At 41.2% G+C, this 19,875-nt stretch overlaps 4 protein-coding genes across 6 annotated transcripts; 1 reads left to right on the top strand and 3 right to left on the bottom strand.

Annotated features, from left to right (window-relative positions):
* Positions 1-3,109: 3,109 nt before the first annotated feature.
* LOC128720984 (ATP-dependent helicase brm) lies at positions 3,110-10,557 on the bottom strand. 2 transcript variants are annotated; one of them, XM_053814684.1, is made up of 4 exons: positions 10,045-10,557; positions 7,662-8,357; positions 4,037-7,586; positions 3,110-3,944 (listed from the first exon to the last, which is right to left on the bottom strand). In XM_053814684.1, the coding sequence occupies exons 1-4, from the start codon at positions 10,555-10,557 to the stop codon at positions 3,781-3,783; spliced, it is 4,923 nt and encodes a 1,640-aa protein (XP_053670659.1). In that variant the 3' UTR covers positions 3,110-3,780. The 2 variants fall into 2 exon arrangements, with proteins under 2 accessions (XP_053670659.1, XP_053670658.1); XM_053814683.1 differs by having other exon boundaries at positions 4,037-8,357.
* On the top strand, positions 8,849-9,963 carry LOC128720994 (inositol monophosphatase 2-like). The gene is made up of 2 exons (XM_053814694.1): positions 8,849-9,430; positions 9,505-9,963. The coding sequence occupies exons 1-2, from the start codon at positions 8,960-8,962 to the stop codon at positions 9,880-9,882; spliced, it is 849 nt and encodes a 282-aa protein (XP_053670669.1). The 5' UTR covers positions 8,849-8,959; the 3' UTR covers positions 9,883-9,963.
* Positions 10,558-11,281: 724 nt separating the features above from the next.
* On the bottom strand, positions 11,282-12,659 carry LOC128721000 (acyl carrier protein, mitochondrial). 2 transcript variants are annotated; one of them, XM_053814701.1, is made up of 5 exons: positions 12,413-12,659; positions 12,332-12,337; positions 12,026-12,151; positions 11,762-11,849; positions 11,282-11,697 (listed from the first exon to the last, which is right to left on the bottom strand). In XM_053814701.1, the coding sequence occupies exons 1-5, from the start codon at positions 12,590-12,592 to the stop codon at positions 11,606-11,608; spliced, it is 492 nt and encodes a 163-aa protein (XP_053670676.1). In that variant the 5' UTR covers positions 12,593-12,659; the 3' UTR covers positions 11,282-11,605. The 2 variants fall into 2 exon arrangements, with proteins under 2 accessions (XP_053670676.1, XP_053670674.1); XM_053814699.1 differs by lacking the exon at positions 12,332-12,337 and having other exon boundaries at positions 11,285-11,697.
* Positions 12,660-15,505: 2,846 nt separating this feature from the next.
* LOC128720992 (SPRY domain-containing SOCS box protein 3) lies at positions 15,506-19,368 on the bottom strand. Its single transcript, XM_053814692.1, has 3 exons — positions 19,283-19,368; positions 18,612-18,968; positions 15,506-16,169 (listed from the first exon to the last, which is right to left on the bottom strand). Exons 2-3 carry the CDS (start codon positions 18,954-18,956, stop codon positions 15,528-15,530), a joined length of 987 nt encoding a protein of 328 aa, XP_053670667.1. The 5' UTR covers positions 18,957-18,968; positions 19,283-19,368; the 3' UTR covers positions 15,506-15,527.
* Positions 19,369-19,875: the final 507 nt, after the last annotated feature.

Raw genomic sequence — 19,875 nt, 5'->3', positions numbered from 1 at the left:
ACCTGAGCATTATTAACGTGCACGTGAGATGCGGAAGCGAGTGATCGGATGGTGGCCGATCAACGAAAGGATGTGCAGATTAAGGATCCGTGGGAGGTTCTTCAACCTGAGCATTATTAACGTGCACAGTCCACATCTTGGAAGCACCGATGATGATAAGGACAACTTTTATACGCAGCTGGAGAGGGAGTACGACCGCTGCCCACAACACGACGTCAAGATTGTCATCGGTGACTTCAACGCTCAGGTCGGACGGGAGGAAGCATTTAAACCCACAATAGGATGTTTCAGCGCCCACCAGCTGACGAACGACAATGGGCTTCGCCTTATAAACTTCGCCTCCTCCAAGCACATGACTATCCGCAGCACCTTCTTCCAACACGCACCTCGATTCAGCTACACCTGGAGATCACCACAGCAGACATATTCCCAGATTGACCACGTTCTCATTGATGGAAGGCACTTCTCGGACATTATCGACGTACGGACATACAGAGGAGCAAACGTCGACTCAGACCATTTCCTGGTTATGGTTAAGTTACGCCAGAAACTCAGCGTAGCCAATAGGCTACGATCCCAGCCCACCCCAAGGCTCAATACAGATCGGCTGAAGCAAGCTGATGTGGCGAGAGACTTCGCGATCGCGCTGGGGGAGGCGCTGCCGGAGGATACCACCACCGAGGCGATGTCACTCAACGACCACTGGCGAATAGTGGAGTAAGCCATCAGCAGCACGGCCGAGCGAATAATTGGCCGCGTAACACGTAACCAGATGAAGGAATGGTTTGATGATGAGTGCAGACGAGCACTATCCGAGAAGAACGCAGCGCGCACCAGAATGCTCCAGCGCGAGACCCGGCAGAACGTGGAAAACTATAGACGACTGAGAAGGCAGCAGACCCGACTCTTCCAGGACAAGAAGCGCAGCTTTGAAGAATCGGACGAGCAACTGATGCATCAGCTCTCTCAGTCGGGGGAAACCCGCAAGTTCTACAGGATGTTGAAGACGGCAAGAAGCGGTTTTTCTCCTACGATCGCGATGTGCCGTAACGTGGAAGGAGACATACTGTCGGACGAGCGGGAGGTGATTGACAGGTGGAAGTGCTTCTATGACGGACACCTTAACGGAGCAGAAGCAGTGGATACCAGACGAAGCGCAAGATGCAGAATTGAGCAGCCCTACGATAACGAACACAACTATGACGAAGTGCCCCCGCCATCCTTGGACGAAGTCGTCAGCGCCATCAAACAGTTGAAATGTAACAAGTCAGCTGGCAGCGATGGGCTGGTGGCCGAGCTGTTCAAGTTGGGACCGGAGATGCTTGCCGTTAACATCCACTGGCTGATCAGAAGAATTTGGGACCAGGAAGAACTACCGGATGAGTGGAAACTGGGTGTCATACACCCAGTCTACAAAAAGGGCGACAGATTGGACTGTGCTAACTTCCGAGCCATCAAAGTCCTGAATGCTGCCTATAAGATCCTGTCCCGAATACTTTTCTGCAGACTTGCGCCCCTTGCTACAGATTTCGTTGGAAGCTACCAGGCAGGATTTGTTGGAGGCAAATCCACCACCGACCAAATCTTTACTCTACGGCAGATCCTCCAGAAATGCCGAGAGCACCAGATCCCTACGCACCACCTATTTATTGATTTCAAGGCGGCCTATGACACCATAGATCGAATGGAGCTATGGAACACCATGCAGCAGTACGGATTCCCTGGGAAGCTGGTACGGCTGTTAAGGGCCACCTTGGATGGGGTACAGTGCAAGGTGCGAGTGTCGAACATGCTTTCGGAGCCGTTCGACTCACACCGGGGTCTGAGGCAAGGGGACGGACTCTCCTGTTTACTGTTTAACATCGCTCTGGAAGGTGTCATGAGAAGCGCGGGCTTCGACATACGGGGCACGATTTTCTCCCGATCTCTCCAATTCCTGGGCTTCGCGGATGACATTGACATCATAGGAAGGACATCTGTGGCAGTATGCGAGGCGTATACTCGGCTGAAACGCGAGGCCGCTAGGATTGGTTTGAGGATCAATGCGTCGAAGACCAAGTACCTGCTTGCCGGTGGCTCTGATCGGGATAGAGCCCGACTTGGAAGCAGAGTAACAGTTGATGGTGACGATCTTGAGGTGGTAGAGGAGTTCTGCTACCTTGGTACGATCGTCACTTCGGACAATAATGTGAACAGCGAAATTCGAAGACGCATTGTTCAGGGAAATCGTGCCTACTATGGGCTCCATAAACTCTTGCGATCCAGAAGACTCCAGCAACACACGAAATGCACGATATATCGCACACTGATACGCCCGGTAGTCCTCTATGGCCATGAGTCTTGGACGATACGGGCGGAGGACGCCAACGCTCTCGCCATTTTCGAGCGGCGGGTGCTACGGACTATCTTTGGCGGTATTTGTGAGCAGGGCGTGTGGAGAAGGAGAATGAACCAAGAACTAGCTGAGCTGTATGGCGAGCCGGACATCCTGGCGGTGGCGAAGGCCGGCAGAATTCGGTGGTTGGGGCATGTCATGAGGATGCCGGACTCATGCCCCACCAAGAAGGTGCTCGTCAGCGACCCGTTCGGCACGAGGCGCAGAGGAGCGCAGCGAGTTCGGTGGCTGGACCAAGTGGAGCAGGACCTGTCGGAGATTGGGTGCAGCCGGGGGTGGAGGAGAGCAGTCCTGGACCGAGTTTCCTGGAAACTGATTGGCAACCTGGCCATGTCAGCACGACGTGCTCAACTATGAGCGGGCCAAGAAAGAAGTCCCGTCCATAGTGATGTATAATTATGAACTCCGTTAACAAATCCATGCATTTATAGTATCTTTTAGTAGTGCGAGCAACAACATATACGTTTGCTGGTTTAATTGATACCGATGTCCGATGGCATCAAATAAAAGCGATACATTCAGCTTTGTGCCACCTGTCAGCTCCTTGTTACTAACTGCATAATTCAGCTAATAATCACCACAGTCGAATGTCGAGACCTACGGTTGTCGAAAACGAGAACACTTGCTAGCTTTGTGGGACATTTCCCGTTTTTTTCGTTCTTCAAGATTATTTTATTTTAAGAAAATAACATTTTTCTTTCTTAAATCGCCGTTTAATTGAAGATTGATATAATTTTGTTCATTGATAACAGCTTGCAGCTTTATATACCTAAGATTACGCAAAATCTTTTCTGCTTTTATTACGATATCGTTGCTCCTTTTTTATTCAATCAATACATGTATTTTATATCGGATTTATGTATTTAAATTAAAACAACGAATTAGTTTATTTCTACGATGTATTATTATATTACACTTAATTGAATCTAATGCCGATCAGCAAATGTGGGTCTACAATAGTAATAATAATGCGGCAGCATTGTCGATGAGTGCTTTTACTCACTAGACGTTTAAGCATCCCAACAGAAGTATAGAAACACAAATACACGCACTTGGTTAAACAAAATACGAAGTATACGGAATTGTCAATTCGAAGCAAAGAACGAAGCTCTCTGTCAAGGGTTGAACGAGCTACGTTGTTTGTCGTGCAGCAGTGTGAGGTCCGTTTAGCACGCAAAACAATATATTGTTAAATGCTAGTGTTCCTTTGCGGATGAATATTCTACCAAGGATGTGTATCTGTTACATTTTTAATGTCCTGTACTAAACGTTACTATTTCCTCCATGGCGGAAGAATACGCTGTCTGTAGTAAGAATTCCGTTGCTGTACATCGATAGTAAATTTATCTGCTATTCAAAAAAAACGTATGTTGCTTTCTGCGCGTTTAATCAATATCATCATCATCATCAGAGATAGTATATTTTTTTTGTGCACGTTTTCTTCGAACTGGAGTGGCCTTCTTTGCTGTTGAGGTGGATGAAGTCGTTCCTTTAGATATCTTCAGTTTCATCTTTACACTGCCACCTTCTTCGTCCGATTCTTCTTCTTCTGCAAGTGAAACACAATTATGATTGGATTGATTAGTCAGTGAAAAGCAAGCATTGATCATTGATTGAAGCAAGGTATTGATCTTTACTTACCTTCTTCGTTAGATTCCTCTTCTTCATGGTTATCTAATATCTTTGCTTTAGCATTGCTGAACACCGATTGAAGTTCGAGACTGTCTTCGTAGATAAGTGACGCTTCTTCGTTGTATGTTTGGGCATTTTGACATAGCAGGAAGAAATCATTTTCCAAGTCGGCAAAATCTACGTACTTTGCCTCTTCTATGCGGGCCAAAATTTTCTTTATGTCTATCGGTTTCTTGATCACTTCATAATAATCTGGCAAATCGCGCCTCGAGGGCAACTTGAGAAATGGTTTACTTAAGACACGACCGTCGGCGTCGGTGTACTTAATTACTGCCTTCAATACTTTCTTCATCTGCTTCCTTATTTTGGGATCAGTAATTCCCTTTTTGCGCTTTGTCATCGTCGAAACTATACTTTCATCATCTGAATCGTCTCTTCCGCGACCCTTCCGTTTGCGACCCTTTCGTTTTTTTTCACGCTCTTCTTCTTCGAGCTCTTCATCAAAATCGGCACCGTCGTCTATAGCTTTTAACCATTCCTTTTCCGTGAGGCTATCGGTGTAGTCAACTTCCTTTCGTTGACGAGATCCACGCCCTAAAATCGATGTTTCTTCCTCGTAATCCCACCGATCAACTTCTTCATCATCTTTCACCAACCAATCAGGTAGTTCGGCTTCATCCAGGAGCCGTGGTTTCACTTCCTCTGCTTTTCTTTCGGCATCCATTTTTTTGAATAGTTCCAACTCATCGTCCGTACGTGAAATCATGAGATTGATCATCTCGTCATCTGGCACCTCGTTTTCTTCCTCTTCGTCCATCTCGTCCTGGTGAAGTATGCTCTGCAGGAACTGCTGCCGTTCGCTGCCCGTCGATTTTTGGTCGAACATGCCAGCCTGTATGACCTTCTCGTCCATGTTTAGCTTGTAACGCGCTGCGGCCAAAATACGTTCCTCTACTGAGTTGACCGTCATGAGCCGAAGTACTCGTACCTCATTTCGTTGTCCGATACGGTGAGCCCGATCCTGAGCCTGCAGATCCTGATGGGGATTCCAATCGGAATCGAATATCACCACTGTGTCTGCCGTTTGTAGATTCAGTCCGAGCCCACCAGCACGAGTTGAGAGGAGGAAAAGAAAATAATCAGAATTTTTCGAGTTGAATTTTTTCAATAAATCCCCACGCTCCTCGGATTTTGTGGTACCATCCAATCGCAGGTATCCAAACCCGCGCCAGGAAAGATAGTCTTCTATGATCGTCATGCACTGAGTCATCTGACAGAAAAGTAACACTCTATGTCCGGTAGCCTTCATTTTTGGAAGAATACGATCGAGAAGTTCAAATTTGCCAGATGCTCGATACAGATCCGGGCCAGTTACTGTTCCTTGTACACCGATGTGATCACAATATTTTTCTTCGATGTGTTGGAACATGAATGGATGATTACAAAGTTTTCGCAATTGTACAATCGTGTTCATCAGAGCCTTTGCACCTCCTTTACCCTTGTTGCCTTTCTCTGAGCCGTCAGTAAGCAAGACTCCCTTGCTCTGCATATGCTTATACAACACACGCTGCAGGCCGGACATGTCACACTTGATGATATATTCCACCTTGTCTGGTAGTTGCGATTCGACCTCTTTCTTTAGACGACGTAACAAGAACGGTCGCAAAACTTTGTGCAGACGACGAATGATAAGGATTGTTTCTTCTTCGTTTAGCTCCACTTTTTCGCCCGTCGTTGCGAAAGGTGCATTGAACCATTGTTCGAAGGTCGAGCATGACTTGAAAATTGATGGTAGCAAGAAGTTAAGCAGCGCCCATAGCTCGGGAAGCTTATTTTGCAATGGTGTGCCCGTAAGCAACAACCTATGCGGGGCATTATAATGCGTGTTGAGCACCTGTGTCAGTTTACAATGATGATTCTTCATTCGATGACCTTCATCAATAATCATGTACTTCCACGAGATCTTAGCTAGTACCGCCTTATCTTTGATAACGTACTCGTAGGTTGTCAGTAGTACATTGAATTTGGTAGCTTTCATCTGATTTTGAACAGCCCGACGGCCAGCCGGTGAACCCTTGTAGGCGACCACTCCAACCGCTGGGGCCCATTTTTCGAATTCCAGTACCCAATTCGAGAGCGTAGAAAGCGGTACAATTACCAAATATGGTCCATTGTTTTTCTTTTTTTCCATCAAGTACGTCACGAGTGCGATCGTTTGTATGGTCTTACCAAGGCCCATTTCGTCGGCAAGAATGCCATTCAGATTATTGTTGAATAGAGATACCAGCCATTCAAGGCCTTTTATTTGATATTCCTTTAGTTTACCGTTCACCAAAATTGATGCTTGCTCTGTAACTTTCTCGTGAACGGTATGTGCAATGCTGTAGTACGTTTGCTCCTCGGTCTTGTACTCATCATCCTCAACTTTCGCTTTTTGAATGACTTCCTTCGTTTTGGCATCATCACTTAATTCTTCTTCGGGTGTCTTTTTCTTACCACCTGATGATTCCTCTTCATCGTCATCGGCATCGCCGTCCGAAATAACATACTCCCAGCCCGGGTGAAGTTGCAACCAGCCGTGCAGATCACGCAGGAATGGTGCGTCATCGCCAGAGATTATTTTACCGGATGCCGTTTCCATTACTGTTACACGGCAATCCGACGCTTCACAGTGTTCATCTAAATGTTCGATATCCCCACTTTCGAGAATGTGCCGCTTTAACTGCTTCTTACGCTGTATCTCGTCATCTTGTTTCTTCTTCTGGTCCACCTTATGCTGCTTAACCATTTCAGTGAGATTGCTGATATATTCATCCGTCTGGGAGAGCAGGAAAGCTAAACGTTTGTCTTTCTTTTGATCGATGAGCTTACGATATCCTTCTTCATCTTCTGCCATCAACCGACGCATACGTTCCTTCTCTATACGCTCTTGCTCTTTCTTTTGTTCTCTTTCAGCATTTGCATGGTAATTCATGACAGCCTTATTTAGGCGGCCTAATTTAGCGATGTTATTCCGATGATAATCTTTGAAATCTTTGCCATGTTGTAACACCGATGCCAAAAATTCCTGATGTTTCTGACGACGTTTACGTTCCGCTTCAAGTTTCTGCTGTTTTTCAAGCTTTTCAGTGGCGCGAGCTTCTCGTAGTCCCTGGCGCTTGGTGCGCTTATAAGCTTTTACATTTACCGCCGTTTCAAGAGTTGTGTCACGGCGTGTGCATTGCACGATTTCGCTACGCAGCTGGCGCTGGAAGTTTAGAACTCGCAAAGCCCTTAATTCAATCAAAGCTTTTATACGCAAATCCTCGGACATTGAGGCGGGCAGATTGGTCAGTTCTTCTAAACGAAGAGCTATACGTGCGGCCAGTCTATTCTCACGCTCCTGCAGAATTGTTAACGGATCCAATCCAGCCGGTTTGGCAACGGTAGTTACACGATTTTGCTTCGGTATCGGTTGCATTGTTGGTGCTTGAGCAGCGGCTCTGGGTCCTGGTCCGCCTGCTGGCCCTTGCGAGCTAGGGCGCGCAGGTTGGCCAATAGAAGGAAGAATTTGCTGTTGCTGCTGCTGTGGATGCGCATGTGGTTGCGCAGAATGCGTCTGGGATTGTATTTGTTGTTGTTGATGATGTTGGCCGTGTGGAATTTGTGGAGGGCCACCCATTGCCATGCCGGGCAAGGGACTTTGATTCGGTGGCATTCCACCAGAGCCACCAGGTGGCTTACTAGTACCTAGCGCATCCGGTGGTCCTAAGGATGTTTGCTTTCCCGGTGGAGCTGGCGGCATTACAACAGCTAACCCTCCGGATTGGTTAGGACCTTGGGAAGGCATTTGCGATTGCTGCTGTTGGGCGCCTTGCTGCTGATGTTGAGAATGAGGCTGCTGTTGTGGTGGCTGGGGCAATCCCGATTGTGGCGATGGTCCACCAGAGACATTCGGATATGGACTGGCTGGTGGCGTTGGACATTGTGGTGGAGTGCCATCAGAACGCTGTGCTAAAATTTGGGATGCCAATTGTTTACTAATCGGCTGGTGACGCACCAGCAATCTGTAGGCCATTATTTGTCCGCGAAGCTGATGCAGTTGGGGTGCATTAAGATTCTGCTGTTTTGAATTAGCGCGCAATGCTAACAACTGCGAATAACGAGGGTCCTCTTGCAAACCTTTTTCCTCCATTGAATCAATTGCCCGTTGAAGTGCATTCAAATTTTCCTGCCCAGGTGGTGGGGGTGGTGCGCCCGGCATCATTCCAGGATTGGACGTACCTGGAGCCAAAGTTTGCCCTGGTGGAGGCCCTCCTGCTCCTTGCATAGGTACAGGTGGCAGAGGTCCCTACAAAAAAGTAAATTGACATGAACAAGAGTTACATTGCACATACAATTCGATATTACATAACAACTATTCAACATATTCATACAATTGAACAAACTTCAAACAGAGTAGTAAATCTTATTAGAATGAACAAAATACAAAGGGTATTTTTTGTGTTGCAATTCTATCTTTTAAGATATTTTTATTCTTCTGATAATCAACTCAACTGTTCTGCTCATTGACTGTAGCAAACTAAGTCTCCGATCTACAGTTCAGGCTAGGATTAAACATACAAGCCTCAATTCAAATTTCAAGTACGCCTACAATAAACAGTTAGAAACGAACAAGACAAATAAAGCCTCTACATCTCACAACATCCGCCATATTTGTTTACGTTATCATCAACAAGCAAGTACACATCTATACAAACAAACAACACACATACTACGCTGAACTAACGTAGAAAAGCAAATGTCATCATGCCTCGGGCGCAGTCGTTAATTAAAGCGCTCATAATCAGTTGAACAGGCGCTAAAGCAGGAGGTAAAGCAATATCAGCAAAATATTTCAAACATTTTTTTCCGATTTCATCGGACTGTAAAGTTTAGTTTTTACAAATCGACATGGGCGACGAACGAGAGATAAAAGATGCCTTTGATGCAGCAGTTGCATTGGTGAAACAATGCAGCGAAATAATAGTGGACGGCTACCGTACCGCTTCCATGCGGGTCGAGGTGAAAGGCAAACATTGGGACCTAGTGACCGAGTACGATCAACGCGTGGAGGATGTGCTGATTACCGGACTTCGAAAACGTTTCCCACATCATAGGTTTTGTGCGGAAGAATCGTCGTTTGCAAGTGGCGAACAAGTTAAACTTAGTTCTGACCCTACATGGATAATCGATCCAATAGATGGTACAGTCAACTTCGTACGAGGAATACCGTTCACGTGCATTTCTGTCGCTTTAGCCGTTAATGGTGAACTACAAATTGGTATCATATCTAATCCTTCTAACAATGAGCTTTATACCGCTATCAAGGGACAAGGATCATTCTTGAATGGGCGTCGCATCAAAACACGTGCCACGGAACAGGTCAGAAGCAACGATTATAATTGTAGTATGCCTGCATTGTGCATAATAGTTTTGTTCTTTGTTTTCAAATTTAGCTAAAAGATGCCCTCGTAGGCCACGAATTTTCAATAGGCAGTTATTTACCAATACGAGCAGCTCTATTCGAACGAGGTCAACGATTCATTGCCGAATGTTTGGGTTTACGTGCGTTCGGTTCTGCTGCCCTTTCCTTGGCATATATCGCTAGTGGACAGATAGACGCTTATAGCATACAATATCTAAAACCGTGGGATATAGCAGCAGGCGCATTATTGATTCAAGAAGCAGGAGGCACAGTAACCAACATTACTGGAGGGAAATATGACATAATGAAGCCCGATATTGTTGCTGCTAGTAGTAAGTCATTGGCTATGCAGATACTGCAGATTGTACGTGAAGTTGACAATGATTTAAAACAACTGGAACAAATGTAATAGTTGAGAATTGATCAAATATACACACAAAATGTTTGCCATCACTTTTGAAGTTTTTAAACACATGCGATTGCAATAGTTCAATAATCTTATTGCGTTTAATTTTACTCCTAAAATAAACATGAATGAAACAATGAAGTTGTCACAGCATATCTTACATACCGTATTTGGCGGAAGCGTATGTCCAGGATATCCCCCCGGTACCATTCCAGGCGGTAAGGGTGGACCTTGTCCCTGATGACCGGGCATTCCCGGATGTGGTGGAACTGAATGTCCCATTCCTGGATGCGGCGGATGTTGTGCCATATGCTGAGGGCCTGATGGAGGCATATGATGAGGTCCAACGGATCCAGGTGGTGGTGGACCATTCAAATGCGAAGGATGCTGTGGTGGTGGCGGCCCATGGGGATTTGGTGGTTGACCACCGTGTGGTGTAGGAGGAACTTGCATAGACATATGTGATCCTGGCGCAGGACCCGGTTGTGGAGGAACATGGTGACCAGGAGTTTGCATATGGGTTGGCCCTTGATTCTGACCGGGATGGGAAGGCGGAGGTGGTTGTTGGTACGGACTGTGTGGCGAAGGGGACGGCGCAGGACTTTGGGACGGTGGTCCCATCGGGCTTGGTGCTTGAGGTGGAGGCATTGGGCTGTTTTGAGGAGTAGGGCTTGCCATTTATATTTCTAGCTAAACGTAATTATAACACAATATACTATCTAGTATGTGCAGTGTTTGTGTAATCTTTCTGCTAATCACTGACAGCACGTACACTTAGTTCACTGCTGTGTCGATTTCTCTGTTGCTTGCTTTTGCAAGAGAAAATGGCTGCCGTAGAGGTTTGGCCTCACCGCATATACATACACAACAAACAACGCTCATCGGCCACAAGGAAGCCACGGTGATTGAGGGTAAAATATCGCAACGACTCAGTAAAAGTTTGCTGTATCAGATAAGCACTATTTCACGGAAAATCAAATGGATTTATACAACTTTTCTATCCAAAGCATCTCAATTCAGGGTAATTGCAAGGCTTTCTTCCATCGTTTTTCACGTTAACTCTTCTTGGTTTTCTTTTTCGCCGCAACCGTTTCGATGCCGCATCAACGTCGCTTGACAGTTCAATCCGTGTTGCCAAACTCTAAATACAAACTTGATTGTGATTTGGTTATTGAAAAATAATAACACTTTAACGATCGCGTAATACAAGCTGCAATAAAATTTCTTCTGCGGTCTTAATCAACGTTGGAGAAGATATAATGCGGTTCTATCTTTATTATCACAATTATGCTTTATCTAACAACGTTCATTTACATCAATTCTACGACCAGTGCGTTACAATTAATTCGTTCTTCTTTAAATTTGCTTATAAAAGTAAAACTACAACTAACCTACATTAATTCTGGTTGTAAAGAAATAAAAACGACTTCGGTGCTAAGATATTATTTTGACGGGATCGGTGATACATCAGATACATTTTATTGTATTAATTGTTGTCTTTCTAAAGGACTCTGCATTACGGGGACTTCTTATATTTCATTAGTTATGTTGTTATGTTCTATATGCGGCTAGTTGTACCGTTTGAAGTTTATGTTTTACTTCTACTTGGTTCCTTTTTTGTTATAGCACGCTTTTGCCCGAAGTTTTACTTCGTATCTGATTTTCATTTTCACCTCCATTCTTCGGTTTGTCAAACTAGCATCTACAGCAGCTCCACATGAACATCTTATTCATAGATATCCTCTTTGTCAGCGATGTACTGGACAATGTCGGCAGGTCTAAAAAGCTTTTCTGCATCGCCATCGGGAATTTCAAATCCTGAAATGGGACCCAAATAAATGTTATACACAATGATTTTAAACAAATATTTTTACATTCTTACCAAATTCGTCTTCCATGGCCATTATCACTTCAACATGATCCAACGAATCTAGTCCGAGGTCGTTAATAAAGTGCGATTCCAGTGACAGCTGTAATGGAATATTTAGGACACAAATATGAAATTAATGCATATTCTAATACGCGAAGGATCGCAAAAATAATCATTGGCAACAAGATACACCAAGGAACCGGCTTAAGACATTCAGCGTTTTAAAAATTGAAAAACAAAACGCCAACATGAAACCTAAAACATCCAAAAACTTACCTTCTCTGGATTTACTTTGTCGTATAGCTTGAGCACCAGAAGAACCCGTTCTTTGATGAGCTGAAGCGTCAGCGGTTCTTTAGCACTGTATTTTCTAATTATCTCTAGTTGCCATTGACCATTTTGCTAAGACAGGATTGAGGGAGGGGGAAATAGAAGAGAAGAAAAAACAAAACTAATCAAATCGCCCAGGAATCGCACCTTGTCCGATGAAATTTTATCGTAAGCCCCGACAACTTTGAGCACACGTTGTTTGATCTCATCAACGTTCGGTTTTGAGCTGTAGAATCGGTGCACGTTCCATACTTTCGGCTGCGGCAAAAATTGTGTTACATAAATGGTGCTCCGGTTTGAAGCAGCGGAACAACAAGACACAAGGTTTCTAACCTCAAAGGGGGAGAGCAGCGCAGGATGCGGAGCTCCGGCCGGGGCTGTCAAAATCTTCTGATTACACCGATCTCTTCGCACCGCGGTGGCCGAAGAAGACACCGATCGCAAAAGCATGCAGCGGAGCAGCGACGTATTCCGGCAAGTCAAGCCTCGAACACTATTCACCAGCGATGCCATCCCGAAACGGTTTCTCAATACACTATTTCTTAGTTATCACGCTCCTTCTCGATTTGACTCTGTGAAAAATTACACTGCTTTCCTTGGTCAAAATGTCATTTGATCGGTTGAAACGCATCAGCAACGCTTGATACTTTCACGCCCAAGAAACACTCGCTAATGTACGGATTTAAAGCGTTTATGACAAATGCTTCAACAACATGCATAATGAAACTTCTATGAACGAGTTTTTGACTATGGGCAGGGAAAGAAAGATAGAAGTAGAGAGTTCGATCGTAAATAGCTGTCATGCAAATAGCTAATTACTGAGATTCTTCTTCTTTTTGTCGTCAGGAAGTAATTTTGGTCGCTTTGAGGTTGTTGACAATGCACATAGCTATTTTGTTTTCAGTAGGATCTACAAAACTCTATGAGGGTGTACAATTTGCAAACCATACCGTAGAAATTTTTGTCATTTTTGTAAACATGAACGTTTCTTTAATTTTTGCATAAAGCAAACAACTGAAATATGCTTTATGCTTATGAAATTTATATCAATTTCAATATCAGCTTATGAATTTATATCAATCATCTGGTAACCAACAGCTAGTGTCAATGGATAACTTGTGATAAAGCGTTGCATCGTCTCTCTAGCCATGTATCCGCAAAATCTATTACCTGTCCTTCACCTCATCCATCCTGTCCATATATTCCATTGTCCTTGGATTCTTATTCTTACTCTTTCTTTTAATTACATAGTGTAAAGGAATTGATAGAGTGAATAGAAAGCAAAAAGATAAAGTAAAGCTTGGTTCCTAACAGGTCACATGACGTTCACCTTAGCTTTCGAAAATCTTACATCTGATCTCTCACCTTTATACTTTCTTATTCTTTTTCTGGTAGCTCAATCTAATAAAACCCAATCAACAAAATTTCAATTTTTGTTCTTTTTGTTGTTTTTTTGTTTTGTTTGATTTCCTCTATAGTTTTTTTTCTCTGTTATTTCGTCACCTAACCTGTCTTGCAACACATTATTTTTCTTTGTTTTACATCTGTTATTTCGTTACCTAAAAGCACACTTTTGCAACTGTTTGTAATTATTGAAACCACATTTTCAACGCACCCCAACCTAATCTCAAATATATGCAAAAATTCAATCGACCGTTCGTTTATAGGTGTAAGATAAGCTTAAATTCTTGAAGTAATCGAGGATGAATTGTATTGATAAGATAGTACCGTTTTGTTGAAACCATAAAATCATTCAATCTGAATTCTAATCCGAAGCCCAGATCTTTAGCGTTTTTAGTTTCAAAAAAAAAAAGCACAGGTTTTAGTTCAGTACACTAGTACAGGCAACAGTAAATATGAAGAACATGGATCATATTTTTATATTATTTAGAAAATATAGTCCATCCGTGTTGTACATATAAATTGATTTGATATAATCACTTTAAGTAAACACATTTACTATTCAAACTGTATTCTTCTTCTCTATTGGCCCGCTCACAATTGAGAACGTCGTACTGACATGGGCTACCTTGCTATGATTAGCCAAGGCATTCATGACTTACTAACTTACTTTCTTGGCTATCGAACTCCCCCTGTATTATAACTGCCAAATTATCTGAAACAAACTGTATTATAACTTCCAAAATATCTGAAGGAGTCATTAACCTTTTTATTCAACACATTTTGGGATCCTTTTGATTGCTTATTAAAACTGAGCAGGATTGAAAACAATCAAATGATTTTTATCGATCTCAAATGATGTTATATGTCGTCCTTTGAAAAAATAGTCATTTATATTTCAATTATGGAATTACGGTACGGTATCTAAAGATATGAAAAAAGTACGTAGGAGCAGAAAATCGTTTTCACTGAAAATAAAGTAATAGATGTATTGTATGTTTGGTACTACAACGCCTGTTCTGTCTTTGTGAGCAGCATGACCGGACTTTACGGGCTGGGTAGTCCGATAGTTTTTTATTAAAGTGGCTATCTTAAAGGAGCTTGGGGAGAATGAATCGCAATACAATAAGCATTTTTTTTCAAATGCGGTTAAGAGGGGTTTGTCAGTTTGGAACAAAGTCTCAAAGGACGAGTAGATGTCGACAGGTAGTTTGAGTGAAGATGTTTCCTCTGACTGTAGTATATTGTATTGTTATATTGTTATATTGTTGTATATATTGTTTGCGTGCCCCCTGTGCGTTTTTCGAATTAAGTACTTTTGACAGTACTGTCTTCTAGGCCAAGATAGGTGAAGTTTACATCAGTTTACCTTGTTTATCTTTATTTAAATATCAGATTAGCGATATTTAAGGAATTTATGAATCACGTTCAAGATCGTGGAACAGTTTTACTAAATATATATATGTTATTTTACTGTCTGCAAAATTTTACAACAAAATGTTAGTAACACAATCTAACGATTTTTTCTGAATTAAATGGTAGTGTTGGGATTATCTTTAATTATAAACTTTATTGATATTTATTGTACATGCATTAACCTTGCTCACTTTTCAAGGATAACAGTTAGTATACTAAGAACAAATGTTCTGACCGTATTCATTGAAAATTCAATGGTATTTATTGTTTAACCTCGTTTTACTTTCGAGGTGGCTGGCGAATAGACTACCAGTCTAGACATGTTATCACATAGTGTTTTTTGGCTACCTTTGGGGGCCGAACAGGCAGTAGTGTGATTGGCTTTCAATTAAAATGAATATCGTGTGCACTTTCATTCGATCTCTAGCATACCTAGTGAATAAATGGTACAAAATTTAATGCAAAGCTCAACTTTTTTTGCTTGGATAACATTAAATAGCGTTGTAAATATTTTTTTACGAATTCAAAAAAAAACTAAAAGCGTAACAGACAATTCAACTACCTCACTCATGGATTCTCTGGTGTTGGTGTAATGATTCTCGATACTTTTCACAGAAATTTTGATTCTGCTTCAATCTTCTTTTTGCATTAAGTTATCGTAGATCTGCGATTCAGTATTGATTTCCAAGTCCTTGGTAGATACGTTATAATTCGTTTGTGTTGAATTTAAATGTCTCATTTTCGTTCCACAAAGAACTGCCTCATCGGCCAAATGTAAATTATTGCGCTCAAATTCGGCGGCAATCTTTGGTTCCTTGAGCTGTAAGAACCACAAATCTTGTGCAGTCCTTTTTAATCCCGGTATTGCGTAGACTTCTTCCAGCAGCTTTGGGTACTTGCATATTATTTTCATACAGTGGAATCGAAGGTTATCCTCATAGGAAGCAGCGTTTATCAGCTTAATAGACGATTTGGCGGATGTAGAAGACACCATGGGATATATCTTTACATCTTCTTCGGTTGGAATATTCGTATATGCTCGACCAAGAGATCGCCGATTAAGAAAATACTCCAATGTACCGCGACACATATCGACATAAATCCCTATAATACGGCCACGGCTAAATTTCTTCCCATAATACTTCAGTTGGCCATTGTGTTGCGCTAAACCACGATAGGAATAACCCCATGATTGATTGTCGATACCAAGCGCACTAGAAAAAGAAAATCGATGCCGCCGTAGATCTACCTTATCAGTTCCGATGCCGAACATCTATAAACAAATTAAAACAGCGAAAGGATATTAGTAATGTATGCGTTACCAAAATTTTATGACATAAAAATATAGTACCATCATGAATGTAAATATTGTTTCAGCTATACTCAGAGGGAGAATGCACATATTAGTAGTAAGTGGTAATATTTAAGAATGTTCGTCCTTTCATCCTAAAGATAATAGAATAATGGATTTGACGCAATCTACACCGTTATAGCTTGCACCGTTTGGAATTTACCATATCAAACAATCCTCAAAATCTCGTTTTCACACTTCAAGGCAATAAAGCTGTAAATCATAGCGACTGGTGTTCGCCGGTTTCATCGATAAATTTTTTCTTCCGGAAATCCACTGTCTGGCGAAACTGCTGACGTAAGAGAGATATCTACGTCTGATTAACAAAATACGCTTGAATTAAGTTCTTTCCCCGGCATTTACGCATAACAATTTGAACGAAACAGTCAGCAACGCTCCGGTTGTTAAAATGGCAAGTGAATTAAGGTTTTTTTACATCTTAGCATTCATCGCATTTTGCGTTTCAACACAACTGCAAAGAACTCTGGCAGCACGATGTGATGGTATACCTGGAGGAACATTACTAATGTACGACGATCCTACGCAATGTAATCGCTTCTATGCCTGCCAGCATGAAACTGTTCATGAGTGGTTTTGCCCACCAGGGGAATTTTTTAACCCACGAAATCAGCAGTGTGAAAATATCTGTCCGGTGGAAAGAGGTAACTACTAAGTTCTAGGAAAAATGCTTTCAGGGCAAAAACAAAGATTTTTATGGCTCGTTTCTGATGCTTTCAGACCTATGGTGCGCCGGTATTCCTGATGGTGTATTCATTCGTGTTCCTCCTACAGAGCCTCCGAATTGCCAGAAATATTACACATGTTTTGGAGGTAACATGTTTGCAAATACATGTCCTCCCGGATTCTTATTTTCGCAGCTTAACCAGGCTTGTGGGTTTAATCAGGCCGAATGTTAACGAAGCCGATTAAATAAATTTAAAAATGTTTTAAAACGTAAAGTGATTAACATAATTTATACGATAATGATGACAAAAATTATTACAGACCTTACGGAATCAAACGGTGATTGTTATTTTCAGATAACTTTCTCAGATAATCTGATATATGAAAAGGGTAATTCATAAAATATAATAGAAAATCAATGTTTCTATTGATGTGAGCAAGCTTCCAGCACAATAAAACCTATCTAATACAATCACATTCTCCTTAGATTTTCGTCACGATCTGTTACCAGACCTTGAAGACGGAGGATCAATTCTTATATTCAGTGAAGAAAATGATTTTGAAAATCTGTTAAGTAATTTGTCTACGATTTGGATGTAATAGAACAATATCATTTTATATCGTTGAATATAATATGAAAATAGAATGTTTTACTATGTATAGTTAAGTATTTGAAAAGTTTTAAATTATAATGAAAAAATTATCAGATAAAGGGTTGCATGTAATAAATAATTGTTATCGAGGTCAGTATGAGACTTTATAGCCAGTAAATGTTTTTGTTGTTTATCAAAGCACAGTTGTGATAAACTGTACTTTTCTGGAATAGGACACGATAAAGCTGATAAGGATCTAATTGGTGTACACGTTTAACTAAACATGTCTACGTACTGCAAGAGATCAGTGATTTGTAATTGGTCTGGCAGAAGAGTAGCAATGAAAGGTAGGTATGATTGTGAGAATTTTTTTATGAAGACCGTAGTCTCATAGTTATGTCTCAATTTAAAAATACAGGACTGGTATTAGGAATTATTGGAATCCTCCAAATTATTGGCGGAGCTAGTGCCTTCTTCTGTGATGGTATACCGAGTGGAATGAAAATTAGATTTCCACTACCGGAGATATGCAACGAATACATTTCTTGTCATCATGGAACTGAACACGAATGGCGTTGTCCCATGGGACGATTTTTCAGTCAACGAGCACAACGCTGCGTTAATACATGTGATCCTACCGAAGCCATCAATATTTGCGCGGGTTTGATAAACGGTATTTTGTTACGTCCACCACTGACGGAGTTTCCCTTTAGTTGTCGGCGTCACTACGAATGTATAGGAGGAAATATGATTACGCGCGAGTGTCCAGCAGGTACTTTCTTTTCTCAGCTGGCCCAAGGATGCGGTGCAGTAAGGGAAGAATTTTGTATACCAGATTAGAGGACAATTAATTTGCTTTTATCGCTGTATAAAACCAGAATGTTAATAACTTATATATATATATATATATATATATATATATATATATATATATATATATATATATATATATATATATATATATATATATATATATATATATATATATATATATACATATATATACATTAATTATTTTTTGATAATAAATCGCAATCTTGATTTCGAAAGAGAAATTTCAAATGATTTGGGAAGATTCATTACTTACAACGTCTGTTCCTGATAGTGGCGATAGCATTTTTAATTCCCAATAGTGATGCCTTCCTCGTTTTAATGGTTCATTGCCGCGTACCATTGTTGTACCCTGACTATAAACGGGATGAAAAATTACTTCGGCTCCGGAAACAATAATTTCGGTCGACGTTATTGCATCCCATGTCCAGTCCAATCTTTTTGAAATATCTTCGCCACATTTGCATTTAGCGATTTTCTTAGTCGATTTTTTCCATCGCGTCTCTTCGGGATATTCGCAATTGCAAAAAGGAGTGGACCAGTTATCATTACAAGCCATTTTCAGTTTGTTGAACAATTTGCTCCGATGTGTAAGAGACATTTCGCCAGAAATCTGAAAAAAATTCAATCATTTATGTTATTTTGGATTACAAAAATGGTGTTTTAATTCTAAAATAATAAAAAGACAATCGCAAAAAGATTAAAAACCTTCATATTCAGTATTCGCCAACAGGAGTTGAATGAACATATTTGCTTATTGTATATACATTGAAAAGATTCGATTGAAAGCTAAAAATTGCAGCAATTAACTCAGGAAACATAAGAAACCACAGATGGAATAATTATAACTTATTTGTGTAAGTTTCTTAAAAGTTTTTGAAGTAGTTTACATTTGATTTGATATAAGCAATAGCACCGAAAACTCACTCATTTCCTGTTTATCAAACTAAATGGTGCAAAGAAGATAAGTCATCTATATTTATTTGATGTTACACGTTTCTTTTTAAAACTGCACGAACCGATCTGAGGATCTCAATTATCTACAACTTTACTAGTTCAATTTCACATTTATGACAGATATGTTATTAAATGTTTAGTAGTAAACTTTTGAATATATTACTGTTTAAAATTGTAACAATATCAACAAACTATAAGCAGCTTTGTACACACATTTAGTTTTGTTTTGATCTACATGTAATTGAATCATATCAACACTTAAGCGTTTTTATTTCCTTTTCGTTCTCGCTGATAGATAAAACGCTTGATGAAATCTATCAACATTTTACGAATTGTCACATTCAACATTTGAGCGTTTTTACCTGTGCTGCTCGGTGCAAGCGATGGACAGCAATTATTTTTCTTGTTTGCACGGTGTTGCATAAACGCTTCAGTATTGGAAAAGCCAAAATTGATTTGGAATGGATTTCCGACCACGTCAAAATATTTTGGTTCCTCAATCTCGGTAAAATACGTTTGTTTGGTGTTTATTTGCATTTAATTTTTACCAAAATTTCATTCAA

This window comes from Anopheles nili, chromosome 2 (assembly GCF_943737925.1).
Source record: "Anopheles nili chromosome 2, idAnoNiliSN_F5_01, whole genome shotgun sequence".
In the NCBI taxonomy this organism is placed as follows: Eukaryota; Metazoa; Arthropoda; class Insecta; order Diptera; family Culicidae; genus Anopheles; species Anopheles nili.
Note: the sequence above shows the minus strand (reverse complement) of the source record. Positions and strands in the feature narration are given on the sequence as shown.

Excerpts from the sequence above, each read along its gene's own strand:
- LOC128720994 (XM_053814694.1), top strand. The coding sequence starts at position 8,960 with ATGGGCGACGAACGAGAGATAAAAGATGCCTTTGATGCAGCAGTTGCA. Across the intron at positions 9,431-9,504 it reads AAACACGTGCCACGGAACAG|CTAAAAGATGCCCTCGTAGG; the intron begins GTCAGAAGCAAC and ends TTTCAAATTTAG.
- LOC128720984 (XM_053814683.1), bottom strand. The coding sequence starts at position 10,557 with ATGGCAAGCCCTACTCCTCAAAACAGCCCAATGCCTCCACCTCAAGCA. Across the intron at positions 8,358-10,044 it reads ATACGCTTCCGCCAAATACG|GGACCTCTGCCACCTGTACC; the intron begins GTATGTAAGATA and ends ACTTTTTTGTAG. Across the intron at positions 3,945-4,036 it reads AGAGGAATCTAACGAAGAAG|AAGAAGAAGAATCGGACGAA; the intron begins GTAAGTAAAGAT and ends TTTCACTTGCAG.
- LOC128721000 (XM_053814701.1), bottom strand. The coding sequence starts at position 12,592 with ATGGCATCGCTGGTGAATAGTGTTCGAGGCTTGACTTGCCGGAATACG. Across the intron at positions 11,850-12,025 it reads ACAAAGTAAATCCAGAGAAG|CTGTCACTGGAATCGCACTT; the intron begins GTAAGTTTTTGG and ends ATTCCATTACAG. Across the intron at positions 11,698-11,761 it reads GGCCATGGAAGACGAATTTG|GATTTGAAATTCCCGATGGC; the intron begins GTAAGAATGTAA and ends GTCCCATTTCAG.
- LOC128720992 (XM_053814692.1), bottom strand. The coding sequence starts at position 18,956 with ATGTCTCTTACACATCGGAGCAAATTGTTCAACAAACTGAAAATGGCT. Across the intron at positions 16,170-18,611 it reads CACTATCAGGAACAGACGTT|ATGTTCGGCATCGGAACTGA; the intron begins GTAAGTAATGAA and ends ATTTGTTTATAG.